Source organism: Pocillopora damicornis, chromosome 8, assembly GCF_964200805.1.
Source record: "Pocillopora damicornis chromosome 8, jaPocDami1.2, whole genome shotgun sequence".
Taxonomy (NCBI): Eukaryota; Metazoa; Cnidaria; class Anthozoa; order Scleractinia; family Pocilloporidae; genus Pocillopora; species Pocillopora damicornis.
The window spans coordinates 653,965-680,369 of NC_142677.1; the positions used below are offsets into that span (position 1 = coordinate 653,965).

At 37.3% G+C, this 26,405-nt stretch overlaps 1 protein-coding gene and 2 long non-coding RNA genes across 28 annotated transcripts in view; 2 read left to right on the forward strand and 1 right to left on the reverse strand.

Moving 5' to 3' along the window:
- Positions 1-228: 228 nt before the first annotated feature.
- On the forward strand, positions 229-1,216 carry LOC149040825 (uncharacterized). The gene is made up of 2 exons (XR_016179285.1): positions 229-663; positions 786-1,216. It is a non-coding gene; the product is annotated as an uncharacterized LOC149040825 (long non-coding RNA).
- Positions 1,217-1,554: 338 nt separating this feature from the next.
- Positions 1,555-26,405, reverse strand: part of LOC113680673 (uncharacterized) — a 46,856-nt gene continuing 22,005 nt past the window's right edge. For 5 of the 21 annotated variants that reach the window (XR_016179264.1, XR_016179257.1, XR_016179256.1 and 2 more), the window contains 5 exons: positions 18,600-19,043; positions 9,860-12,331; positions 9,414-9,495; positions 2,873-3,148; positions 1,555-1,956 (listed from right to left, as the gene is read on the reverse strand). This is a non-coding gene — a long non-coding RNA (uncharacterized LOC113680673). Of the gene's footprint in view, positions 1,957-2,872; positions 3,149-9,413; positions 9,496-9,859; positions 12,332-12,443; positions 12,826-12,853; positions 12,921-13,779; positions 14,578-18,599; positions 19,044-20,784; positions 20,899-26,405 lie in introns of those variants that run through there. The other 16 variants (XR_016179261.1, XR_016179260.1, XR_016179269.1 and 13 more) reach the window with 14 other exon arrangements.
- On the forward strand, positions 5,672-24,933 carry LOC113680671 (forkhead box protein L2). Of its 6 annotated transcripts, none has more exons than XM_027197704.2 (4): positions 14,665-14,866; positions 14,980-15,025; positions 15,282-15,358; positions 23,197-24,933. In XM_027197704.2, the coding sequence occupies exon 4, from the start codon at positions 23,243-23,245 to the stop codon at positions 24,125-24,127; it is 885 nt and encodes a 294-aa protein (XP_027053505.1). In that variant the 5' UTR covers positions 14,665-14,866; positions 14,980-15,025; positions 15,282-15,358; positions 23,197-23,242; the 3' UTR covers positions 24,128-24,933. The 6 variants fall into 6 exon arrangements, with proteins under 6 accessions (XP_089036856.1, XP_027053505.1, XP_027053507.1 ...); XM_027197706.2 differs by having other exon boundaries at positions 23,202-24,933; XM_089180730.1 differs by lacking the exons at positions 14,665-14,866; positions 14,980-15,025; positions 15,282-15,358 and adding an exon at positions 5,672-5,781.

Genomic DNA, 26,405 nt, shown 5'->3' on the forward strand with positions numbered 1-26,405 from the left:
CGCTAGAAACTAAGCAAAAAGGGTAATCAAAGAACATGAGTATCACATATTTGCTGCGTCAGTGGTCAGTTCCCACTACGGCAATAAACAAGGGCCGGAAATACGTTTGCGTTCGCAGTCAAAACAATTCAAAGGGTTTTAAATAGTTATTTTGAACAAAGCCGCGCTGTCATTTGCAAAGACGACGGATTGAAGCATAGCAATTAAAAAACAAAAAACATTTGCGGTGCTCCAATGTATTCCTTTACCCTATGAGTTATCCGGCGATTTCGTAAGCGTTAAACTTGACCACATGTTGATGCCTTTCAAACTCTTGCGAGCACTGACAATGGCCCACTTTCACTACAAGGGCGCCCACGCTTTAAGTATTCGTTTGGAAGCTCACGAATCTTTGTCCGCTTGTACATTGTCTACGCCAAAACGATCCGAAAACAAGCGATCGTTTCTGTGGAAATCACACACATTCAAAACGCTCTTCAAGAGGTTTTATGGTGACAGGATGAATAGCCGCAAAATACGGGAGCTTATAAATACGTTGAATTTCTTCCTATTCTTCATCTTCAATGTTGTCTCCCAAGACTCCTGGATGGCGGAGTGAGGGGACGGGGAAGGGGAAGGTGACATTCCTCTTATTATTGCTGTTAGGCCTGTCTGTCTGTCCAAGTGAGTACTTTTGAGTCAATTCGATAGGTTTTGGCTGCTGATCGACAATGCCTTCTCATATAGACAAGGGAAAACGCAAGGATCTTTTTTTCAAGAGTGGAGTTCAAATTTTTGCCTTCCAGGTACCTTGGTTAAAAGGCTGAGAAGTAAGTTGCCGACTACAGGATCACTACAGGCCTGAGGTTAATAAGGTGTATTCTGAAAGAGCTTCGGACGTTGTAAAATTCCGCACGGGCTCGTAATGAGGTGATTTTGACCAAGAGAACAGATCAGTAAAATGAACTGCTTTGGTTTGGATTGACTGACTACCAATACTGGTCGAGAGAAGAGGTGATCATTGCATAAGATGTACATTAATAAAATTTTCAAAGTAAAATTCTTAAACGTGATCTGTTATTAGGAACCAAATTGATAGGAAGGTGTTCACGTAAAGTTTTTGTCCCTTCGTTGACCACTCCCTTCCGCGCCCCACAGATCTCCTTCAGAATGGCAGACATGATTGTTACTCTTTTATGTTCGTGCAAATAAAGCTCTGACTGAAATTTCGACCAAATTCGATTAAACATGTTGTCGAGGTCAGATAGGTTTATGTACATAAATATAAAAGAAAAGTAACTATGCCCAGCATTTATGAAAGAGGTCTTTAGTGGTCTTAAAGTTGGAGGCAAAATTTTCGAATCTCTCTTCTGAAGCTCTGAATCAGCCCCTCTTGATATGGAGCAGGATGGGAGAGTACTGGGGCCGAACCGCGGATGCTTGTAATTTAATGGAGGTTTATGTTATTAATTTTACCTATGCAGCCCAACAGAAACTATGGTATGTCTGGGTGAGTCTGTTGTGTTTTAACGTAGGAAATTTCTGATGTTAGGAAGAAAACATTTGTCGATTGACTCTGATTTTTGATAATTTTATTGCTTTGTACTGTGCTATGGTCACTTGTGCTGGAATCTGGGATTTAAAACCAGCATACTATCTTCGCAAAGCCGCCTAATCATGATAATTTAAAACCAAGTGTGGTTTAAAGTTTTGATCTTTAACTATCGCCAAATGTCTGTGGAATTCACAACAACAGACTTAAAACGTTCACTAATTGTCTACCGGACACCGTAAGCTCATGGAGAGTTCTTAGTTTGGAGAAGTTCCTAGGACACGTTCTGTCCACGGACCCCCTTCAACTTTCCGTCCGAAAAGCTCCAGTTATGGACTGATGGATTGTGGACTACGGAGTCACTTTTAAACTGAATGCACTGGAACCTTCTGGGATACTCCTTTCTTAACCATTGGTCTCTGCTCCTGGCAACACAATTGCGGAAAAAAGGTAAATAACTCGTCTTTAAGAGAAAAAGTTACTTCTTTGCTTGTAATTTTAGCGACTCGCAGATTTGAAAACTTAAAGGATTAACGAAACTTGAATTTCAGGAAATCACGCATATTTGAAACACAAATTTCCTAATTTTGAGGAAATTATTAGGAATCTTTCTATGTCCAAACGATCAGAGAGCCTTTTAGTGACACACTGAAAACGATTCTAGACGTGAAGCAAAAAGTTTCGCTTAAATTACTTCTTCACGGACTACCAAAAAAATTCTATAGTTACATTCAGAGCAGTTTGTGAAGTTCCAGCTTTTGGAATAGTCACCAAATTTTATTTAGTTAGAGTCATACTACCAGGAGTTCAGGGAATAAGTTCGAAGAGGAGCTTCAATGAAAGAATTATACGACTTCTTTTTCAATTGAAATTGATTATTTTCAAACCAGGGAATGAAACACTGGACTTAACAAAGTCAGATTTCTCCCACAGGTTGTTAAGGCATGACCTTGGCACCCAACCGTCTATGAATGAAGACGCCTGTTGTTTACAACAGGTTACTCTTCGGACCATTCTTTTTACAGATGTTGCCGTCAACATCAAAAACACTGAATGTTAGAAAACGAGAGAACTAATCTGGACCATAAGATTTCTCGGCGACCCTTTTGCTATTCTGTATCGAACTTCGACCTTTTTAGTCTAGTTTGGAGCCCAATTTTTCCAGAATTAGGCCATTTTAAAACCATCACCCAAGCTCAATTATTTTCCTTTTTCTCAATGTCTTTTTTCTAGCGCAAATTTTTCATTTCATCGATCGTTTGTGAAAGAATATTCTATGTAAATTTGTGTACCAAACGCGTAAGTTTTGATACGTGCCATGGAACAAAATCTATTTACTACCTTTATAATTCGAGTGGAAGTCAGTAGCTGGTAAATTGCTTTCTACTGAATTCATGTTACACCAAAGATCATCCACAGGTGGTGAATACAACTTGTGAATAATAACATCCATTACCGTGCTCATCTTTTATTGTTCAAACTGCATCAGCTACAAGGTCTAAGTGAGCCAGGGTGCACGTGCCCTACCCTTGATCAATATTCACACTCAAGCTGCCGTCCTGCACCTGGTTATAACTGGTTTCCTACGTAATTCAATTACTCCGGCGTAGCATCGTTCTAACAAAATAAAGAAAGAAGTACATATCTATTTCTTCTTAACAAGTTCACCCCATAATTTAAAGTACATCAGTCATAGGCTGCATTTATTTACAAGAAATTAACAGAAACAGTAAGCCCAAATTTCCCTTAAATTAAATCTCTTGCTTTTACCGCGACTTCGTGCGTTCTGCTGCGCTTTATAGCAAGGAAAAACCGGGAGAATGACCTGTTTCATCAATGCTTGAAAACCAGCCAGACCCACAAAAGACAGGGACAACTTTTTTTACTTCGTCGGGAATATAGATGAAACTTTATTTTGAACACTTAGTTTTATCCTAGACAACCAGTCGCTTATGTTCACGAATTACATGTTTTGACTTAGGCTATGGAAATGGGAGAAAAGTACATCATGAATCACTGCCGTTTTAAGAGTTAATCCAAGTTGACACTTGCGTCAAGCCTCAATTTTTATGATTAGCAAATGCGAAGAACCATTAGGAAAATATGGTTTTTTTTAGATGCCTTTATTTCTTAGCACATGCATATCCTAATAACATTTATGAAGGAGTTAAAACCACTTAAGGTTTCGATCAAATTGAACAAATACAGAGCTTTTAATACTATTAGCTTCCGCGTCCGTTGACGTGAATCAATCCATCAGTTATCACTTACATCATTACTGCAATTTCCATTCTAAAAATCACATATCCTCCGGCAGTTACTGAGTGTACGCAGCTGATGACTTAAAAGAATTACACTTATACTAACAGAAATCGGACTGTAACATTTTAAGCAGAGAGGAATCTATTTTGAATGAAAATTGTCGCTATAGTAATGTTTACAGACTCTCTCAGTTCGTCTTTTCTAGTATTTGATTCTGAATTAAACGATTTCATTAAAAGTACCTATGGCCACCAATGAATTGTAATCTGTAGCTGCACGTGCAAAGATTTTAAAAAGTACCTTGGAGTGAACATTTGGCGTGAGTTTGAGATAAAGAAAAAAGACATTATGAACTTTTTCTTTTAGTCAGATCTTTTTTTCTCTTCCATCTTTTCTGACCAAGAAGAGGATGAAAACAACGCAAGGAAGATGTAACGCTAAGATTTACGAAAAACAGAAAAAAATCCCTGATAAAAGATTGAACCAAAAAAAGGGATCGAACTCTTGGTGGAGAATGCAGAATAAATCAGAGTACTAAAGAAGCAAATCGAAAGGAGAAAGTACTATAATTTCAGAAATTAAATAAGTCCAGGAGACATGGAAAAACCTCAGTGATATCTGTTAGGACTCTATAAATACTAAGAGCTAACCAAAGGAATTAAGTGGGACCGCTAAGGCTACTCCATCATTGCATAGATCGAAAGATAGCTCAACCCAGCTCGGAACGCAATTAATGTATGCTAATATTTCTCGCCTTTCGCCGAGATTTGCGTATAGTGTCATTACAGCCGTTTGCCATCTTGGAACTAGTGTAGTGTCGAGGTCTTGTTTTACGACGATATCTCTATCGTGTCGATAGCTAGTGTTTGAGTGCGTTGTATATTTTTGAAAATTTACGACAAATTGCCGCTATCAGTCTAAATAACTAAGCAAACAAGTATCTCTATGAGAAAATATAAACACAGTCCGAACAGAAGGGCAGGGAACTGTAACAATGTTGATAAGCACCCAAGAAAAAGTTAGTGCCTCTACTCCAATCAAAGAAAAGGTTATTAAAACATTCAAATTCACTCTCCATAAAAAAGAAAAAATTAATAAAGTGGATAAGACTTGAATTGGATAGCCAGCCAATGAAACAATTTTGAGTGCAAGTTTTATTTGATCGACGGAATGTGTAGCCGCTAGGAAAGCACTGTTATTTCATGACATGTTATATTTATTCAGATTCCTACATTTGTGGATATGCTTTGTCCCTAAGGCCAGAGAAATATAAAGGTGTCTACGTGTATAATTTACACTTGCATTAAGAGCTCAAGAAATTGCCTAACTTTAGCACTTTATCCACTTAAGCAAAGCTATTCTCAGAAGTGCTTTTAGTCGGCGAGATTTATCATTTGTCAGGATCCATCCACACAAAGGAAATGGCCGCGGTTCCGTTTTCTTAATCGGAAATCTTAATTTCACTTTACAAATGAAATCAAATCAATTAGAAGATTCAGCCAAAAAAGCTTAAGGGAAACATGTTTCGCCAATTGATTTTAAAGGTGATTGCACTTCAGGCGTTAATTGTGGTATATGCATAAGAGGCGTGCTCACGAAAAATACAAAAGTCAAAACGCTACTTATTTCAATGGAATGAAAACTAACTATAAAAAAATTTCTGATAAAGAAAAATAGGGAAATAGGTCGGAATTACCAAGCAAAGGCACAACATAAATGAGAAGTTTTTGATCTGTATTGATTGAAACACGAAAAATATATCCTCAAGCCGCAGGGAATAAATTTCAATTAACAAAGGACATTTTGAGTTGATGCCCGATCTCAGGAAAAAATTAAAAGGGGCATAGTAATGCCAATTTCCACTCAATAATAATAGTAAAAAGTGATGTAGCTATTTTCATGTGAAAATGGCGTGAAGTTGTACAGTCTTACAGTTTAAAGTACCTCAGGTGTTCGCTTCTCACAGAGCTTAACATTTTTCCTAACAGGTGAGGTGGTCGCTGAGTAGCAAATTTAAAAAAAGAATGAACTTAATCCTTATTAATCTTAATAGGGTGCATACAACTATCTCTAAGTCAAATATTTCTTTAAATTTACTCCACCCGTACTAGGTCAATATTTATTTATTTTACTATAAACGTTGTTGTAATATCTATTATAGAGCGGATGGTAGTGTGATTTCTTGTTCAAATAAATTATAGTTAGTATTTACCAAATATAAAAGCACCGTCTTCTTATCTCGGAGCAGGTACCTCGTTTGTCAAAGAAAACTAATCCTCATACAGGTTTAAGTGCAAATCTTGCTCAGAAAACCGCGCTTCTCCAGCAAGGAGCATTCTGAAAACAGATTTATTGGTCAGACGGTGTGCTCAATATTTGCCTGGATCAGTGGTAGTTTGGGCTGCTAAATTATTTTAACTGTGCTCTCTCTGTTTGCAGCTAATAAACATGTTATAGTTGTATGTCAAAGTCGTTAAGTGCCATGACACGGAAAAATAGAATAATTCTCTTCAGCTAGAGCGCATGTCTACGAGCGAATTTACCACACGCAATCAGATCGTTAAGTTCAACAGAATATCAGCTGTAAACAGGTTCCACAGTGCGTAACTTGTTATGGGAGTCAGACAAATCAATAGGACTACGTTGTAGCAGTTCAATAGTTATTTATTGACTAGTAGTCAATTGTTGTGCACCACAATTTACAACTTTTACAACTTAGGGTTTCTTCATGGCTGCCCAGCTCACTTACTCACAAAAAATGAAAAATTTTAAAATAATGTCACTAGAAATTACTGCATTGCTCTTCCCCTGAAAGAGAAAATCAGCTGCGGAGATTTCGCTGTTTTATTTCTCTCACCCAACACCACCGATATTAATATCTAACTCAGACGTGAAACAATTTTTTTAACTTAGGAGCAATTTCCTTTGTAAAGTTGCTGAAGTTTTCCTAAACTCTAACCGCAAATCCAAATTTATTGTAAAACTGGGTCAATTCTAAGTTCCGGTTGCTTGTCCAACTGAGATCTATTTTCTTCAATCCATAAATATTTGATTTTTCTTTGTATACGTGCATAATTTTCCTTGGACATACATAGCGTTAGTTTTAAACTTTTTGCAGAGAAAACCGCTGTGTATACGCGCGGTGTATCGTTGTTACATCAGTAAGAGGTTGTATTTCCAACAATATTCACAAGACTTAAAGAACGAAAACACCAATGAACAAGAGCACCCTGTTGGAGGTCTGAAAACAAGGAACTTGATAGAAGCATCACCAAGGAAATTAAATGTATAAACTTGAGGTTTTGTGGGATGCGGCACGATACATTTGTTGACCAAATTGTTAAAACTGTTTTGAAATAATCCGGAGAGAAACCTTATTATGTACTTGATATTGAAAATTCCAAAAAAATTTATATTGAAGAGGTTTTCTAGGCGCACTGAAGGAACGTGTTGCTCCTTGCGAGGTTTTTCTCCAGTCATTTAATTACGACGTGTGTTGCTACAATGACAAAACAAACTTGAAAAATGCAGAGCAGTGTGAGAGGAAATTACTGAATATCGAACAAAACTGAAAATAGAAAAGATATTGAACATTTTTTCTATGAAGATTAAATCGGGAAAATATATTGGGCCGTAAGAAGGCTTTCAATTTTCATTTTAATACCATGAGGAAAAAACTCATGAAAGCATGTTTGGAATACAGTCGGGGTGAAAAGAATGAGAAAATTCATCAAAAACCATCTTACTGTTAGCTAGAATACTAACCGCCCTTTTGCGATGAACGCATAGCACGTTCTTCTATTGTACTCTGATACAAGAAAAGGAGTGTTGGCTTCGATTAAAAACCTCATCAAGTCTTAAACTCACCGGTTTCGTAGCAAACAAAATTAATGCCTCATGATACATTAACAATCAAAACAAAAGCCGATTGAATTGCCGAGGTGATGACCGCCCTTATGGAAATTAGATGAAAATATTTAATATTTACTAGTCTTACTAAATGCATAACACGACACGTAACCAATTTTATCCAACAACATCTCTGAATCTTCATGTTTTGTCTTGCAAAAGATACTCTTGTAAAAAACCAAGTGTGCAAATTCTAAATGTTTATGGTTATGTCTAACAATTGACAAGATATACCAAAAACTGTAATAATTCGCTCAGATTTACAACTTTGGTAAATGTCTAAAAGAGATCATTTTATCGAAAACAGGCACACATATCTGTAAAATGGATGATTATTAATAACTTATGCAAAGATTCGCTTTCAAAGTTTAGTTGTTATGAAAAAACCATATAACATTCATCGCCTGTTTGCAAATGTAACATGCACTTTCTGTGATATTATGTTGTTAGAAGAGTTTGTATAAGTCTAAGTTCCGCAAAAATCCTTGGGCTTCATTTCTTATTGTGGTTTAATATTTTATTCTTCTTTGTTCCTAAGTCGTAAGAAGATGCGAGAAAAAGAAAGAAAATGTTTGAAACAAAGGAAATCTAGTCTCACCCCGGCGATTATCGAAGTAAAACGACAACCTGGAGAGATATATTTAGTAACACTGCGCTTTCATTCTTCCTTGTAACTCGCTTTTGTTCTAGCTTTTAAATGCGTTTACAAAAGAAGTCCTGGGAAGTTACAGCCTTCCACCTTAATTTTCACTCTGAAAGGGCGGAAAAGATGACAGCATGGTAAAGAAAGAATGATGCAATAAAGCAGCTTTCAATGTTTCATCAGTTAGCTTTTACAATTACACAAAACGTAATTTGAATTGTGCGACTATAAGCTATATTTGAAATTTATAAAGGCATTATCGACTGGCTTTTATTCCTTTTTAGGTCGCACAACCTTCGAGCAATATTCATTAAAAAAACCTCTTAATTTCAGCTCAATCCAAATGATTTCATATTCGCATCTGTTTACCATTATGAAAGCAAAACACATTTCGTCTGCAGTCTATAACCTCAGGAAATTAATAGAATTAATTGATAAGAAAACTACTTAAAGAATTACTAATCCAAAACGTGCAAAAGAAACAAAGAGAAATTTAAATGAAAAATTCATAGCATCATATCACGGCTTCAACTTCGCCTTTCAACCTAACATCACCCTACCATTTTGAAATTTTTTTAACTCGCAAGATTATATCAATGAACATCAAACCGAACTCTTCCTGAAACGAGGTTAAGTATGGTCACAAAAAAATCGAGAAAGGTTTTAAATGCTTGGAAAAATTACGATTCATATTTAAATAGAAACTTATGCATAAGTTTTCAAAAGAAATTGAAGATCACATAATCGTCTTAATAAGTGCCTGAGGCAACGTGATCAGAATTGGACATAAAAATATTCATACTGATGGAGTGCTGTTTTTCGACAGATATTTTTTATCGTTCCATGTTATCTTACTTGTTAGAAAATGACACGAGACGTAACAGACATGATTTTTAAAAGTTTGGCTTGAGAATCAGGTAAAAATTAACGGAATCGCACGTTGAAAATAAAAAATAAATCAGTATATAACGCATTTGATATTTTGGCGTTGGCTTTGGGTAAAGGCACAGGGGGAAAATTATCAAAGATTGACCTGTTAAAAGAAATGTAAAAAATAATGTGACTTGCCTGGGTAAGCATATTTCCAATTAGAAATAATCACAGCATGTAAAGAACCAAAGGTCACTCAGGCAGCAGCCCGGCCCCAACTCTACAGATTAAGAATAAATCAGGTTACGCTATACTCCAGGTAAAATATCGGCAACTACTCTTGGGAGCAGTTTTTTCTTTGTGGTTTTTTAAGACTCCCGTTCACTGTTCCTCAGAATAAAACAAATTTTTCCTTATTCTTATCAATGAATATTTAGCAGATTCTCTAAGGTCAGAATCTAATTACGCTGAAGAAAATTGAGAAAACATGATCATTACTGAGATACATTGAAGAATAAATGTTTTCCATACGTACCGTGTGGCCTCGGGTGGGTAAGTTTACAAAGGAAAAATATTGAAAAATAAATAAGAATATAAACTAAAGTGAAAGAAAATTAAATGACAGGGTAATGAGGAGCACTCACCCAAGTCAAGAAGATTGGCCAACTTTTCGGTGCTTCTTAGCTGAAGGCAGCATTTAAAGAAAGGGACACCACTGTCAAATATGCTATTTTCCAATGCAACATTCGTTAAGTTTGGATAAGAAAAACAAGAAATAATTTAGCACTTATTTAAAAATGCATCCTGAGTTCTTTTTTGTCGTAGAACGCATTTTAATTAGAGTGTTGAGAAAAATCAACAGGTTACAAAAATCCACCTTAATTAATGCTAGTATTAACACTAGTTGGGAGTACTGTGCAAAGTGCCATCATTATATTTTGTGAGCTCTGAAGTTTCATGACCAAAGCCTGGCCAATCTCTGTGAGAAAGTGAGAAAACTGCACTACAAAAGACAGACAGAGACAGGCTGTATAGCTAGACGAAAAGATTATTACATAAAGTACCTCTCAAGTAACTAGACAAGCCAAACAATGGACTTAATTAATTACTTTTCAGAATCTAAAGCTCGCAGGTGTTGATTGCACTTCTCTACAGCAGGTCCGTTCTAGGGGATTATTTTCTAACACACAGGAAGCGACAAAAATGAGCCGACAAATTCAACATTGGAGTGCAATCGCCTTCCGTCCAACTAGCTTTAAAAATAAAGTTATAGAGGGCGTTACCTATAGGAGCAGACCCATATAATACTGCCGGAAAAGAGCTTTGACCAGAACATTCATATCTCTGTAGACGTTCATACCCTTTAGCTACTCACGTAAAAAGCGATATAGCTCCTCGCTCTTAGTTTGCGCCAGTTGAAACTGAAAAATTAAAACTGAAGAGCGTTTGTAACGTCCAACTATCACCACAATATGCTCTTAATCTTTGTTTATTTTTAAATTATTATTAGTTTAGACAAATTTTCTTTTGACCCAAACTTACTTTAACGTAAACACCTCACAGGAAAAAGAAAACGAACGAGCGCGAGTAAAGTCAAGAAATTCGAGCAAATTAATGTGGCTTTAAGAACCTTATTAATTTTCGTGGAGATTCGCCTAGAGCCTCTTTAAGTTAGAAACGTTCGGTTTTTTCGTCGTACTCTAATAGTGAATAGTTGCACCACAATAACACAAAATAGGCAGTTTTTAAGTTTAGCTAGCATTGTTTTTCGTCGAAAAAAATTGTAAATAAAAAACTATTTTACTCTTTTTTAGTGTCAGCTTTTGGCTTCGTAGCCATTTGGAACATAAAATCGTTGCTGTTTTGTTTTCAAAATTTTGAAAACAACCTAAGATGTAGAGATGCACAAGACCTAAGCTAGTCTTAACTTGGTCTCCACTTGTGTTAAATTAGAAAATCTGTCCTATTTTCAGTAAAAATAAACCAAAAAATACCAAATCGATGCTTTGCCGTTTGTGGGTTATTGAGAAAGATATCAAGGAATCTTTAATCGCAGGTGGGAAACGGCGAATAGAAACTAAGAGCTTGATTAATAAGTCTATCATGCTAGGTTAGAATTCTTAAGTTAGTAGTTATTTCTACTCCGTCTTCCATGGCAAGACTTTGTGTCAGTGGTGTAACAATACATTCTCACCTGTTTGTCGCCCAAAGTGCAAATAGCCTTCGAAATTTAACCAAAATTGCCCTTAAAATGGCTATAAGACCCTATAACGACCTACTTATTCCTCGCTTGCTGTAACATTACATCTGAAACAACCTTGATTACCGTCATTGACGGCTGAGGAAAGAAAAGTGGTGAACAGTTCAAGGTAAGAAAAGGGAGGGGTTACTGAAGAGCATGAAATATGGCCCTTCAAAAACGCTTCACTGACAATACTAGTGTTCCAATTCTTCATGTACCACACTTTGGCTAGAACCAGCCCGACTCAAAATTGTTTGTTTTGGAAACTGCTATTTCATATTGTGACAATTTTGAAACGACTGGCTCCAAAGAAGTCTTAAGAATCTAAATGATAAATAACTCTTCTATTCACAATTTATTTATTGTGAAGGAGACCAGCGTCGAAAGAAAGGAACGTTTCAAAACGGTGAATTTCAAATCGAGAACAAAAACATGAACCACAAAATGACGAGGTAATGTGGACAGCAAAGACATTGTGGAAACTCTGCCCAAACCACGACAAAGAACAAAAACTAAACTTACATAAAAACAAAAAATAAATGATAAACACGTTCGTTATTTTTCTACAATGAAAAGTTTATTATTTAAAGGTAGGAATACAAGCTTTTGAGAGTAAGTCGGAATGATTCACCTTAAGAATAAAAGCGAAAAGTAGTTTAAGGTACTTCTTCGTGCATGTTGGAATCTAATTCAATTTAGCGAGCGTTTAGGTAAACAATGCAAATCAAAACACCTCACATGGCAGAGCAAATCTTCAAAATCCCTGACTGAAACAGATAAACTCCCTTGAATTTCTTCGCTAGGTCATCTTTGGAAAGGCTGTTCATTTTATTTCAGAGCGATCCATATTGCATCAGAAATAAGTCTTTCGTTCCTGAGAAGAGAACAGGAAAAAATATTAACTACCAATAGAAACAATACCTGACAGTATGAGGCTTTAGTCGGGAGACAAAAGAATATTGGCCCTCGTTCCTTTAAGCATTCACCTTTTCCTGAGAACATTCTAGCCACAATTGCCACAAAAACATGTCGCTCTCATGATCAAACAACCAGCAAACAACCGCTGCAGTTTCAACGGCTGAATTCTGAAGGCAAAATTCTTTAGTTCTGATAACATAATTTAACGTCTTAATATGTCTTTGATAGTCTTAGGGCCTATTTACACGGTACGACTTTGTCGCATGCGACAAGCTTACGACAGGCTTACGACACGAATTGTTTCGTGTAAATCAAACCTACAACTCGCTTACGACTCTTAAGTCATGTCGTAGGCCTGTCGTAAGCTTGTCGCATGCGACAAAGTCGTGCCGTGTAAATAGGCCTTTAAACAACCAAACCAGCTTCAGTTGATGCGCACCGAAGGCAGAAAAACAAAAATTTATTCATTGGAAGTTACCTTCAAATAATAACTGGACCATAATGCGTCATTTGCAATCTTAAGTAGATTTAGGCGTGCATGGAAACTAAAGAACATGAGGAAAACATGAAATTACTCGAACTTCTCGTTTTAGAAAATTCTGAAAATGTTTTGTCTTAAGAAGTAGAAATTTACAAAACACAAATTGAAACAAGTTCCAAATGCTTATTTGCAGTAAAGCAATCAATAACGAAGATGGAAATTTGTGAATCAGTTGGAAAAAACTTTGGAGAGTGGCGAGGTAATGCCTTGAGAAGTAATAAGTGCCTTTCTTATCAATCAAGAGCACGTTTCCTATAAAAGTTGCATGCCTTCACTGCTCAGTTATTCTTACTGAGAAAAGAAAACATCGTGGAAAATGGCAACACAATGGACAGGTTGCATGGATAGTTTTCAAAACATTTCCTCCCTTTTTGCTCCAAAAATAAACAACAACAGTGCAGTATAGGTCAATTGAAAAGTGACCACGAGTAGTTCCTTGATTTAATCCCACATGTGTAAGGAATCGTTTATCAAGACTATGCGTTGTCCAACCGGATATCTCATTGCTTGTACAATTTCGGTTGACCAACCCTTTTTCAAAAAGACAGCGCTGACTAAACTGTGCCTAACACGCCTTTTCAAAAAAAATTATATTTTTGCGGACATTTCTGAAACTTTGTGTTTCTCACAAGACTAGTTGTCAGCTAATTCTAAGAAAAAAAATTACGATAAACTCAGAGAGCGATAAACAGTGAATGTTTTCCAAATCTAGCTCCACCAAAGTTGGAGTGCTATCAATAAGCTTGAGATTTCAATCAAAATAATAAAATGCAGGATTACTCCGTGAAATCTTGATAAGAGTTCGATAACGTAAAAAAATATTGGAAAGAACGCCAATCGTTCCTTGGATTTCATCAACTCACCTTTTTCAAATACCGATCCACAACACTGCCCACGTTTGCACGAAACAAACGAACTAAAAGCAAGAGGTTAGATGACAGAGAAAATTGCTCAGTTTAGTCTAAAGGCAAGCTCCAGGATACTAAATTGTCCTTAAATCTAACAGCATAAGTTTTGAAAACAAACAATTTAGAAACATCTCTCCTGATTGCATAAATGTTATAAACCAAGGGTAAACTTTTAGGTTTTGATGAAAACTATATTCCAGTTGTTTTCAAAAAAATGAGCAGGAACTTATTGCCGATGACAAACAACACGTCAACCAAGGCTCATCACATAAAAGGTGGGAAGGAATTTTAAGAATAAACTTGCAATTTTTTCGTTTCTCTGAAAATATGCTATATGTTCAGATAAAAATGTAGACAACGCCATCAATTGTAACCGCAATCCTGTCACTGCTGATGCTTGATTGTAAGTGAGTTTAGAAAAACAAGTAATAAAAATATATATATCTCTGAAACCATAATTGAACCTCCTAAGGAAAGTTCAAGATATACACCATTTGTTGTAAGCAGCAGATTTATTTGGATTCTGCAATTTCAGGACTAAACAACCATAAAATTAGATGTCACACAAGTTACTGGATAGCGCTGCTCCCATAGATCTTAAGATATTGTTCTTAAATTATCAACAGATGGATGCAAGGTCACCGAAGCTCATTGTATCGAAAATACACAGTTTCGCGGCGAAAAAGAATGTTAATCCTGGAAAACGGGCTCCTAGAAAGCAGACACCTGCAGACAAAAACCAAATTAATATTGTATACACGGTGAAGAAACCACGAGATGGATCGAAAATAGAAATATAAACAACCAGCCATCGTTAAAACTTGCAATTTGGTTAACTCAGCGTGAAATACTCGAAAAGTAATGGTTCTCTCTGTTTTTAGCGGTTTGAAAGTACAATCGCCGTACGACAAAGGTACAAAGTTTGTGGAAAGGTCGGACACCTAAGTGAACAGAATCCTTGTTTTTGCGAGGAGCTCTTGCGTTTATTAACAAAGACAACTGAAAAGTTTCCACATGGAAAAACACAGCTTGAAACATACAGGTACTTTGTGCTTTTTTCTTCACAGATGCATGAAAAGGAGATTGACTTAGAGACAATTGAAATATCTCACTTTTCCGACATGTTATTTCATAACTTGTAAACTTGTTTTGCAGTGGCAACCTAACTTTGGCAAAAAATTTCGTTTGGGCGGATTAAAAGGTAAATACACACATGGCAAACAAGTGCATTTATCGATGCAAATCCAACCGTTGGCTTTTGTCTTCACAGAAATGGAGAAAATCAATTTGAAAAGAATCCCTGTCTTGAAGGTTAATTTTGCATTATGTTTACATAAGTCATGGGAGGACGCGGTGACAGCTTCTGAATATTGCATGAATGTTTGTACAAATAAAATACCTTTAAAACGATATCAAATATTTCAAAAGTATAAATATTTAATCAACTTTGATTTAAGGAGGCAAAGTGCCTATTCGTCTGACACTTCTGCTTGCCTTCTCGACGGCGAAGTCCAAACCTAGGAGAACTTCCCTGGTAAGTTCAGTGGTAATTATTTGTACAAATTCTCAATGTTTTCTCAAAAGGAAAAGTTGTTATTTGCCATCATTTCCGATTGTTTACCTTTTTAAAGTAAATAGAGTGAAGATATTTTCCCGTTGCGGATTCTATTTACTCATATATATTGGAAAACAGTTTAATCTACCCTAGGCCCTAACGAGAAATATTTGAGAAAAACTCTCGTTGTTTTCAAACATTCTAATCCATTGACGCTGCAAGTGCAATGCTACACAAACGTATAAAGCTTGATCTCGAGTAAACGAGACCTCACATTTTCATCAGTTTAACCAGTTGAACTGATACACGAGGAAGAAATGGAAGCATGTTGTTTCGTAGATTAAAATGGCCGGTGCCAACATCAAACGGAAACTTTGGGTATTGTGATCGCATTACGAAAATGTAGGTGAACGATTTGTAGTAGTAAATACGACAAATATACTTTAGTGATATGCCCCAAACGTTCTTGATAGTAGACCGCGGCAAAATTTTTATTTACCGAATGACGTATCGCTAAAATCATAACAAATTTGTAAATTCGTGAAGCCATTGGCTTCGGGCATATGTCTACCCGCTCGCTGGTTTTACGGATTTACTGTTCATGAGCTAATAAATGATTTACAAAGCACTTCACCTGGAAAAGAGATATTATTGTCAATTAGCGCTGAAGAACATGTCTCAAAAACCTTGAAGAATCTCGCTAAATAATGCGCAAAAGTTATAAGTATCAAGTGCGCTTTGTTTAATTAAAAACCCAATACAGTTTTGCAGATGATTTAAAACCAGAAGAGTATTAAGTTATTAAAAAAAACAAACTTGATTCATGAATGGCCTAGTAAACAGATAAAAACCACAAGCTTTTGGCGACAAAACAAAGGTGGAAACTTCACTAAAAGAATAAAAATATGCCATGAAACAGACTGAATTTTCTACACGAGGGGCCACTTGAGAGATTAGCGTAAATTCATTCATATAACCTGTGAGAGAATTCAGTGTTATCTTTCTTTGAGCACGTTCGAATTCCAAATGAAAACCAGAGGACAAAAAAAAGCTCGGTAAACTGCAAACGCTCGCTAGTAGAATTGTCGCAAAAACTAACTGCTTACTTCTTGACTCTATAACAGAACTGAGAGGACCTCATAGGCAGTGCAGGAGTTGCGTGTTCATAAATGCTATTGCATAACACTGCTTTCATAGTGAACTTCGCAGCAGTGAAGCTATTGATCCACGCAACACACCTGTTACGTCGCGCCAGAGTCACCTGTTTAGATTTTTTCAACGCGTGCTTTTGGTAGCATTTTTAATCTAAAGATGGTATTTGGGGGATTAGTAAGGATAGTGAGCGTACAAGAATTGAAGCTCTATGGCTTGGCAAGTGCCTTTGTTTTCGCATTGTTCGAGTGAAGTAGTTCTTGTTTCTTCATTACCCGTAGTGCTCAAAACGAAAGTGTGATTTACAGTAGCAGTCGAATTATTTAGCTTTCTCAAGAACTGGTTTTGGGTGGAAAATTAGTTCTTTACGAAAGCTTTATTAACACTTCCATTAAAACCCTTTCTCTTGGTAATCAAGGCTTTATGGTGGAAAATTAATTTCATTTATTTGATTTTCCAATTGTCACTCTCATGTACCAGCTATTAAATTTTTTTTACCGTGGGAAAAAGTGTGACGGGTCGCAATTTCAGGAGTACAATCGGGGAACGCCTCTTGTCGAGAAACAGATAACGGCGGTGTGCAATGGTGGAATCATATGATTGTGTTGTAATCGTATATGACAGTTTTAATTGTTTGAAGAACAAAGTTATCTTGTGCTTTCTCGAAGTATTGTCTTACTGACAAAACTGAGCCAAGGAATTGACAGAATTTCCTGGAAACCGTTATCAAGATACATCGAAATTCAGGTCTATAATTCCTCATATCTTAACCGGAAACTTCGAAGGGGACTGGGTGAATGTAGGACTCGTGAAAATGTCGTCTACTTCTCACATGTTAGGTTGCACAAATTAGGTTACGCACTTTTAATCGCCTCTGAGCCTTTTCCTTTTTGAAAGCAAACGCCGAACAACTCGCCTGCATAAAATATCTCAACAAATTATGTCATTTCTTTGACACCGAATAACAACAGTTCGCTTTTAAAATATTAAGGGCAATTTATCTCTAACTTTTTTTTGAGATGATGGAACGTTAACATAAGAGGGAGAGAGAGAGAGAGAGTAAAGTCACAACATTTGTCTTATCTGGGAATTGAAGAGAAGATAGCAGGGAAGATAAATTTGTTTTGTTTAGACCGAAGGACTTGCGAGATGAGAAGAAACCATAAGCTGCGGGTCATCGGATAGACTGAAGGTTCTTTTTATTCACAGATGAATATCGGGCAAAAAGATTTTCAAAAGGATTTTAAGCGTTTGTTTGTTTGTTTCTTTATTATTTTTACATACACCATAGACATTATGAACAGTTTTGATGATTTTCTTTTCGTTGATCAACATTGAAATTTAGAGAAAGATAACATTTGACTCAATGGCTTATCAAGCGGAATTTCGAAATGAAAACAATGGTGATCGTTCAACAGAAATGGAAGCCAAAACAAGCGCTTGACACAACTGGCACAGGAAATATACCCTTGACGCTAATCGCTAACCTTGTGAGATAAATGTGACACGATAGGATCAGTTCTTCATGTCAGACACCCATTGATGTAATAAGAAGTTGCTGTATAAACAAACTCAATTTGCTGATAAGTTAAAACACACCTCCTATCAGCAAAGATAATACTGAGGAAGTAGAACATTAGCTGAGATATCAGCACCTCATTTTCACTTTGCCAGGATTTGTAACGCACCCAGGGAGATGATAAATCTATTGCTAACAGCTAATCAAGATTGCGCACTCGCCAAAGTTAACAAAACGAGACAAAATAAATAAATCAAAACAGACTGGATAACATTGCTATCGTTTAAGAACATCTATTATTAAGTCATAAACCTTGAGACAGATCACCCACGTCGAATCAAGCTAGATGTTCATTTAGATGTCAAATTGAATTTTCTGTAACAAATGGCTTGGAAAAACAGGATCAGAGTTTTTGAGTGCAAGTGTTTCTGATATCATCTTCTGCCATTTTACATTAAAATGACACTCTCAGTGTTAAAATAAAGAATAACTCAACGAAATAATGTTATTGGGGTGAAAGGAAGAAAGTAAACGTAATCTTCCTCATACCAGTAAAAGGATACCTCATGGGAAGTTGCGTTGGTAGGTCACAGGAAGGCAGGAATTCTATTTCTGCTTCATGCACATCTGATAAGGCGTTGAAATACTTTGACACCGCACGAAGCCCTTCAAACATGAAAGACATTTTTTTCAAAACGATATGCTGTTATTGGTTAAGAATTGCCTGAGTGGCTCTCCGTCACAGCTTGCTCCTGGTGGGGCTTCTATACAAATAAACCCTTGTCCTCCTGTGATTTGACAGGTCGGAAGTCTGCACCCAACACAATATTTCCAGTCACATCCTCGGTGGCGAAGATTTTTATTCATTGGCGGGTACTTATTAACTAACTGTTAGGCGGAGAGACCTTGAACTTTGTCGATGGTGGAGCTGTTGCTTCCATTGTGTGGCTGTTAATAATATATTAACATCTTGTGTTGAATTTATTTAATGAGCTATAGAAGAGAGAGAGATTCGATTAGACGCTGAATTCCTCGATTTAGACATTGACACGGTGGGTGCATACCATTTGAAGCAGTTAAGTACAGAGGTGGGTCTTAGCGGAATAACTGTTTCAAGATTTTTTCACGAGCAGGACGGATTTCCGGAAACAATTAATGCGCTATGTTTATCGCTACATATTTCAGCTTGATATCAAGTTTTCACTGTTTAAAGTTTAGAAGAATCATTAGAGGCAGCTGCAAATATACGCTGCACAAAAGTAAAGGAATATACTGATATGCACTAAGGAAGTCATTTAAATACGCGATGTTGTTCCAATTCCAGCAGCGAAAGAGAAAAACCTGTTAGCTACGATCCGAAGTGTTCTCAGCAGCAACAGTGTATCTATCAGAATTTTTTTTTAGAAAGCTGACCAATTTAAAATAACGGGATAAAAATACCATATAACAGTCACTAATAGTGCGGAAAATTTATTTCTCTCGGGCCAATACAAAATTGAATTCATTACACGCCACGAAGATATCCTAAATAATCTCTCTAGAGGCAGTGAATGAAACTCCTTAAGTGCAGGAACTTATGTTTGTAAACACTTCTATTGTTTAGACTTCAATTTACACGGGTTATTGACGACAGACTTAGAGTTTATCAAAACAATTTAGAAGCTCCGTAGTCTTATTCGCCAGAGTAGCCAATAGTTTGCGCAAGCAATCGACCACCATTAATATTCAATTTGGATTTCATGTACCAGTTGATGAAGTATTATTCGTGTTTTGAATCGAAACAATAGATCACTATGGCCTACCTGATGTGCGTTTACTATAAACGTGAATTAATATTCACAGAAATCGAGGTTTCAAAACTGCGTGACCCCCACATAATTGACGACATTTTCTTCAAAATAGAGAGAGAGAAAGCTCAAAGGGTCGTTACATTTGTTGGTGCTTGCGAAAATTGGAACCCAAAGGTGGCAATGTAAATATTCGCGATTAAACACGTAGATGTGACAAGTATCCTCTATCACTTTAAACGTTATGCAAACAAAAGAAAACGAATAGTTGAGATTTGCTTCCACTAAATTTGGATCAATTCAGCATGAAAACGGGCTCGATTTCATATGCTCTAGGCAGGGGTCGGTTTTTGATTGATGGGGTCGAAACAAGAGCAACTTTTCTTTGCACTGCCTAAGGGAACGTCGCCACAGTGTAGTATTTTCTTCTCAGTTGAACGGATCGACTTGTAACTGCGGCTGATAAGCAAAATTAAAGACGAGTAACAAGTTGACTGACACTATGATGATTTGCTTGTCTAAACAAACAAGGTTAACAGGCATTATTTTCAACAGTTTTGTCTACAGGATCCCTGCATGTGAGCGAGCCCGCACTCAAGCAGACAAGATTAACTGACATTTAATTTGAACTTTCGAGAAACACAGATAACAGTGTCGACCGCAGTTCATCGCTCATTGGCGTCGATATAAGTGCTATTATTCGGCATGCTATTTCGAGGTTTGCGTTCATTAATCGTTTGGCAAACACCTGATCCTTATGTTAGTGTTATTGAAATAATAAGGCCTTGCAAAGTTCATGAAATAGTGTTTTTGAATCAAGCCCTAAGTAACCATAACATTGGCAATTGAGGAGCCAAAACAAAGGAAACGCATAAACATTTCACTAGCTTCCTGTGATCAAACGAAAGCGCCTAAAAGCCGAAAATAGCATTCAAAACCTTTCTCACCTCATAGAGAGTGATTTCTGACAGTTGGTAATGGAATCGGGAATTTTAAAGGTGCCAAGATTTCGCGAAATCGTATTCAATCCCCGCGCTTCTTACTTAATTATCATGTCCACGCCGAGGGCAATGCTGTCAACTTGGAGGGCTTGACAAACCGTAAATGCAATAAATGTTGGGAATACATAATCACTGTCCTGTAGTGAAATTTAGATTAGTTCAGTAAACAGAAACAGCAGGTTAACAGATAAACTTCCGCGGATTTCTACCGTCGCTTTCCAAAACCGGAATCTAGGCTTCAAAATTGGCGAAATTGCGTCCACTAGAAGTGCTTTCGCGAGTTAATAAAGTGCAGCGAAGCGTTGACTGATGCAATTTAGCATGCATTAATACACTAACTTCTACTACAAGCACATTTCAATTATATCCCACGCGAGCCAAGACAACTGTTGTTTCAGATGTAAATAATAGGGTAATAAATTGAAGCACCGCCAATCAGAATTCCCATTTCTAGAAACAATTATGTCTAGCAAGGACAGTAGGAGTACATCCCGTGGCGAAAATATCAGAGCGACCCCAATTGCTTCTTCAAAAGCTTCCCGGCCCTTCTCAAGGTTAACTGACTGGGTTAAATTGATTCGGTTCGCCTCAGTCTCGAGAAATTTGGCCACTTTCATATAGAGCGCAGTATTTTCCTCAACTGAAGATAAAAAAGAACCGGAGAAAGGTAAATGAATCTTCAGCATATATTTACAAAAAAATATCATTGGGTTAACACTTATTTGGTTTCAACCAAATTCTCAAACGTTGTCAAGGCACAAAATTTTCGCATGACTTAATGAGCTGTCGCATGATTTTTATGACAAAGTTCGCGTGCTTTTTGCTACTCATTGGTGAAATAAATACACAGCTGTTTTATAGCACCTTTTTCTACTTTTGACACTGGAAACAATACCGGCATTTGCCTCGCGCTTCAGGTCAAATCTAAATTCGTAAGGTGAGATCGCATCCGCCTCGAACTTTTTCATACACAAACAAGTTGCTTCGATCTGATAAGACACAGGAGAGATGAACCTGGCTCTGAGAAACGAAGTTGACATTTGAAATCCATTTTTCTGCGAGTATTCTATAATTTACGAGATCCACAGCTGCTAATTTCCGGTAAACAGGAGCGTGATATGTCCATCAAAAAATGCGCACAGGTTTGTACTCTTGCTGAAGAGCTAAAAGTGTTCCCGTTGTGGCCTCGAAATAAAAATTTCCCTTACAACTGGAAATTGTTTGTTTACACTAAATTATAAATCTTTAACAACTCTTTAGAATAAACATTTTGAATGTACACAAGCCTTAATAGTACCAGCAAATACTGTAATCAACCCTGTAAGACCTTCATACGTGAAATATTTACTTTTGAGGGGGTTTATGATGTTACTGTTACTCTAAACTGTAATTAAAACCTGGGAAATAATAATGTTAAGCTTATCCTCGACTGCAACAGACTGAGTATTTTGAACTTATCACGAAGAGCCGCTATCGCTCTTATGAAAGCCCGTTGACTCAATTCAGAACATTCCCAATCAAGTCAGGTCGTTTAAGTGATAAGAAAGCCGCTTGTGTGGTTTAATTCATGAATGTTTCGCGCGTTTTTGTAGGATACGGCTCGGTTGTCTGGCTCTCGCACCGCGCACAGGTGGAGCGAAATAAGCGTTCCTGTCTTCTGTTGTTGTCATGTTGTTTTCGGAGAAAGAGGAAAGCGCATTTGCATGGTACAGGACCCCAGCGTGGGGCAGCATTATCGCGAAAAAAGATTCACAGCGGGTAGTTTGTAATAATAAAAAATAAAATCTACATCGTATAATTAAAGCTAAATAGCCTGCACTTGGGCCAGACAACATGTGAATTGCTTTGTGCCTTTCAATTCCCCTCATCTGCCGATTGCTTCTCTCTGATTGGTATAGTTGCGAACCAGGTGTTAACTATGGGTGTGGGGAGGAGCGTTTCACTTTTCACTCCTCCTTGAAGATAACGGGAAAATATTTTCACACCTCGAGTGTAAATATACACTAGGAGTCAAGGTAGTTTGAAATTGTATACTCCCGAATATATGATAGAAAGGTAAACGAAATTTGGCATGGATGGTGTAAATAATAAAAGTGAATGGATAGAAACAATTAAGGGCCTAAACGGACAAGTAGCAGCTGCCAGAGTAGGTGGTCGCATTGCTACCAGACAAATAAATGAATCAATTGACGCTTTGTAAAGAGCATAATGATTGGTTCGATGGACAAAAGATAGCGTGATGTCAGGATATTTATAGAAAGTGATAGATAATGAATAGGCCAGCCAATCAAATGTCATATCGACAAGACAAACACCAAACAGTCTTTAGAATTTCTAATTTATATATTATTGCCACAGAACAGCCTCCAACACTTCAGAATTAACTCTGTCAAACACAAGCAAAATGGCCTCTTCAACCCACGACCATCAACTAAGCAGCTACGAGCCTGAGCTCAAGAAAGACGATAGCGACTCGAGTCAAGTTGAGAGCGAAAAAGCCGAAACTAAGGAGGCCTCGTCGAAAGATCCCAATGTGAAGCCGCCGTACTCTTACGTCGCGCTGATCGCGATGGCGATTCGAGAGTCTTCAGAAAAGCGGTTAACCCTCAATGGAATTTACCAGTACATTATCAGTAAGTTTCCGTTTTACGAGAAGAATAAGAAGGGATGGCAAAATTCCATACGGCACAATTTGTCACTCAATGAGTGTTTCATTAAAGTTCCCCGAGAAGGCGGCGGGGAGAGAAAAGGAAACTACTGGACCTTAGATCCAGCTTGCGAGGATATGTTTGAGAAAGGTAACTACAGGCGCCGGCGCCGCATGAAGAGACCTTACCGGCAACAAACTCTGCAGCACACCAACGGAATGCTAACAGATCCGCGCGCGGCAGCGTATGGAAACTTCATCGCTCCCAAGTGGTCAGCTTATAATCCAGTTCAAAGTGTACCTACTGCAGGAGGAAACTGGCGAACTGCTCAGCCTGCTGGCCCTCTTTCGTACCCGTGCAACCCGCAATCGTCTAGAGTTCCACCGGGGTATGCGGTTGCACCCTACATGAACATGGGATCAACTGTTGGAGTCCCAGTCAGCTCATACACAGGTACGCAGTATTCTACACAAATCCAGAACCCCGTGAATAATCAATGTGGGTACGGAGCCGTGGCAATGCCCAGTGTAGGTTGTCGCAGACAAACTGATCATACAGCCGCAGTGCATGGCCATCATTTTACTAATCCGTACTGGAATCCACCTGACAAGCATTCATTTGACGCTCAACCACGTTCATAGGGTAAACGTGTGCGAGAGATTATTGACTGAAAAAACGTTTCTACGATCTAGAGATTTTATTTATATGAGAACACATAAGAATTACTCTTGGACCTGACTGCAAATAGAGAAAGAAAAGTACGGAAAAAGCCTCTTAAAAAAAGCAAAAAAAAAAAAGCGAACTAACAAACTCGAGATGTACGCTCCAAAATTATAGAGATTTCATGTAATATTTGAGTATTATATTTACTTTAATCATTAAATCAGAAGCCCCTTGATATGGTATCTGGGCATTCCAACCAGTTCAGCAGTTGACCTTCCAAACAAATCAAATTGTACCAAATCTAATATTATCTACGATAAAGGAAAAAAAGGAAATGAAAATTCTCCTAAGATTTATTCTTATTGCGCACGTTTTCGAATGCTCGAAGTTCAAACTGAAAGTTGACGAGCTAGTAAATTCATTAGGTACACTTTTGTGAACTGTTATTAGTGTAGAGTTTCTACTTCAGCGTGAATGCGTGAAACGCCAATGATCTCTTTTGCCGCGTGAAGTCTTTTAGCTTTTAACTGTAACTTGCAGTTACACTTTCAACAAAGAGGATTTTGTCGATCTGTTCAATCCATTTTAGAATTTTGAGGAAGTACCTCTAGTGTTTGTTGACTTTGATTTTGAATAATTTCTCGAACCGGCGGTTACTCGCCACCTAAAAAGGTTCAAGGATGAAATGGAAGAAACGAACTTTTTGAAAATAATTTATTTGCCGATGCGGCATTGTCACTGTCTTTTCTATGCCTTCAAAGAAAATAAACTCATAGTCAGGGTATCTGCCTGTTCTTTATTTTCCTGGGTTAATGAGGATAATGCCGTAGAGCGGTGTCCGAGGCTCAAGGTCGCATACTCGGCAATGGATCAATTTTAGTTACAACTCCATGGGTGAGAAAATTCATTCGCTTTAAATTCACAAAGGTTTATCACCCTCGAGGAAGGAATTTTCTAAAATGGATAAGATTTAAAGGGGAATTTGCCGTTACACTGCACTTTCTCTGATAATGTTGGAAATTCACGACTTTGCATCGAGCAAAATTTTATTGAGTGGCGGAGTAACAAAATTAATATTTCTCTGATCTTGTAGTTTTTATCGTTGGTCCATTATCCTCCCACTATTTAGTTTATCGTTGTCTTTCTTGTCTTCTACTCTGCTCTAGTAGCAAAGTTTATTAATCCAAATCAGTACCGCCAATGGGCAGGCAAATACTAGAGCAACCAAGACGGTGTTTGTTATTATGGCTCTTGTTTGTATTCTGAACATAAACCATCCCTGAACTTTACGGTGTTTTGACGTTAAATTAAGGTTTTTTCGATCGCTTATTGTTAACCAAACTTTGTGTTAAATAGTTAGCGATTAAATTCGCGGACACTGACAAGGCGAGGGTCTTTTGCAACCAGAAGTGACACGAAATTTGACACTGTTAACTTAATTTTAAATGTTGTCAATACCGATGCGACAGTTTTGGTGCATTTCATTCGCGTGATTTTCCACTCAAAAAGTCTCTTAAATTACTTCATAAAATTTACATTCCGGTACACGAATCGACGCTCACAAACGCACCAAAGTTTGCATTCGAGTGAAATTACAAGAAAATGCACTTTCATAGAAACGAAATTTTTCATACGTATGAAAACCTAAGTAGAGCATGAAAGTCGCCGACGAAGACTTCTTGTATTCAAATTAACCACATATCCTGAGGCATTTCGGCGAGATAAGAGAATCATCATTTACGGTCGCTCGGCGTTCTAAATCACACAAAAGATCTCAAAGCAAGACACGTGTGACAAATGCTTTGCTTGCTCACAACTAAGTTCGCTTTTAAAATATCATAATGGAAGTACTTGTTCTAAGTCGACGGAAGAAAATTCGTGAAAACGATAATTCCTTTTCCTAACAGGTGAATCATTATTTTGACTTGCTGTTTCCGCAAACTTCTCTCTTATATTAGATGGTTGATGAACACTTAAAAAATATGTAGGGTGGGAAACTTTTCCGATCAGAACCTTTCCGAAACAGCTGTGATGGGCTAGACCTTAGTTTGGAAGGAAATGGAAAGGAAATGTTTCTGATTAAAGAGATATATTGCATTTCCATGGATGCGAGAGAGTGCGCTACTATAGAAAAACCACTACGGGGTGCCTTCGCTCTGCGATAGCAGCTTGAAACTGCCGTAGGTTGATATCCCTCAGAAAGAAGAAGCTGTAGTTATTCCAGTGACCATACAAAACTTAAAGATTTTAGTGACC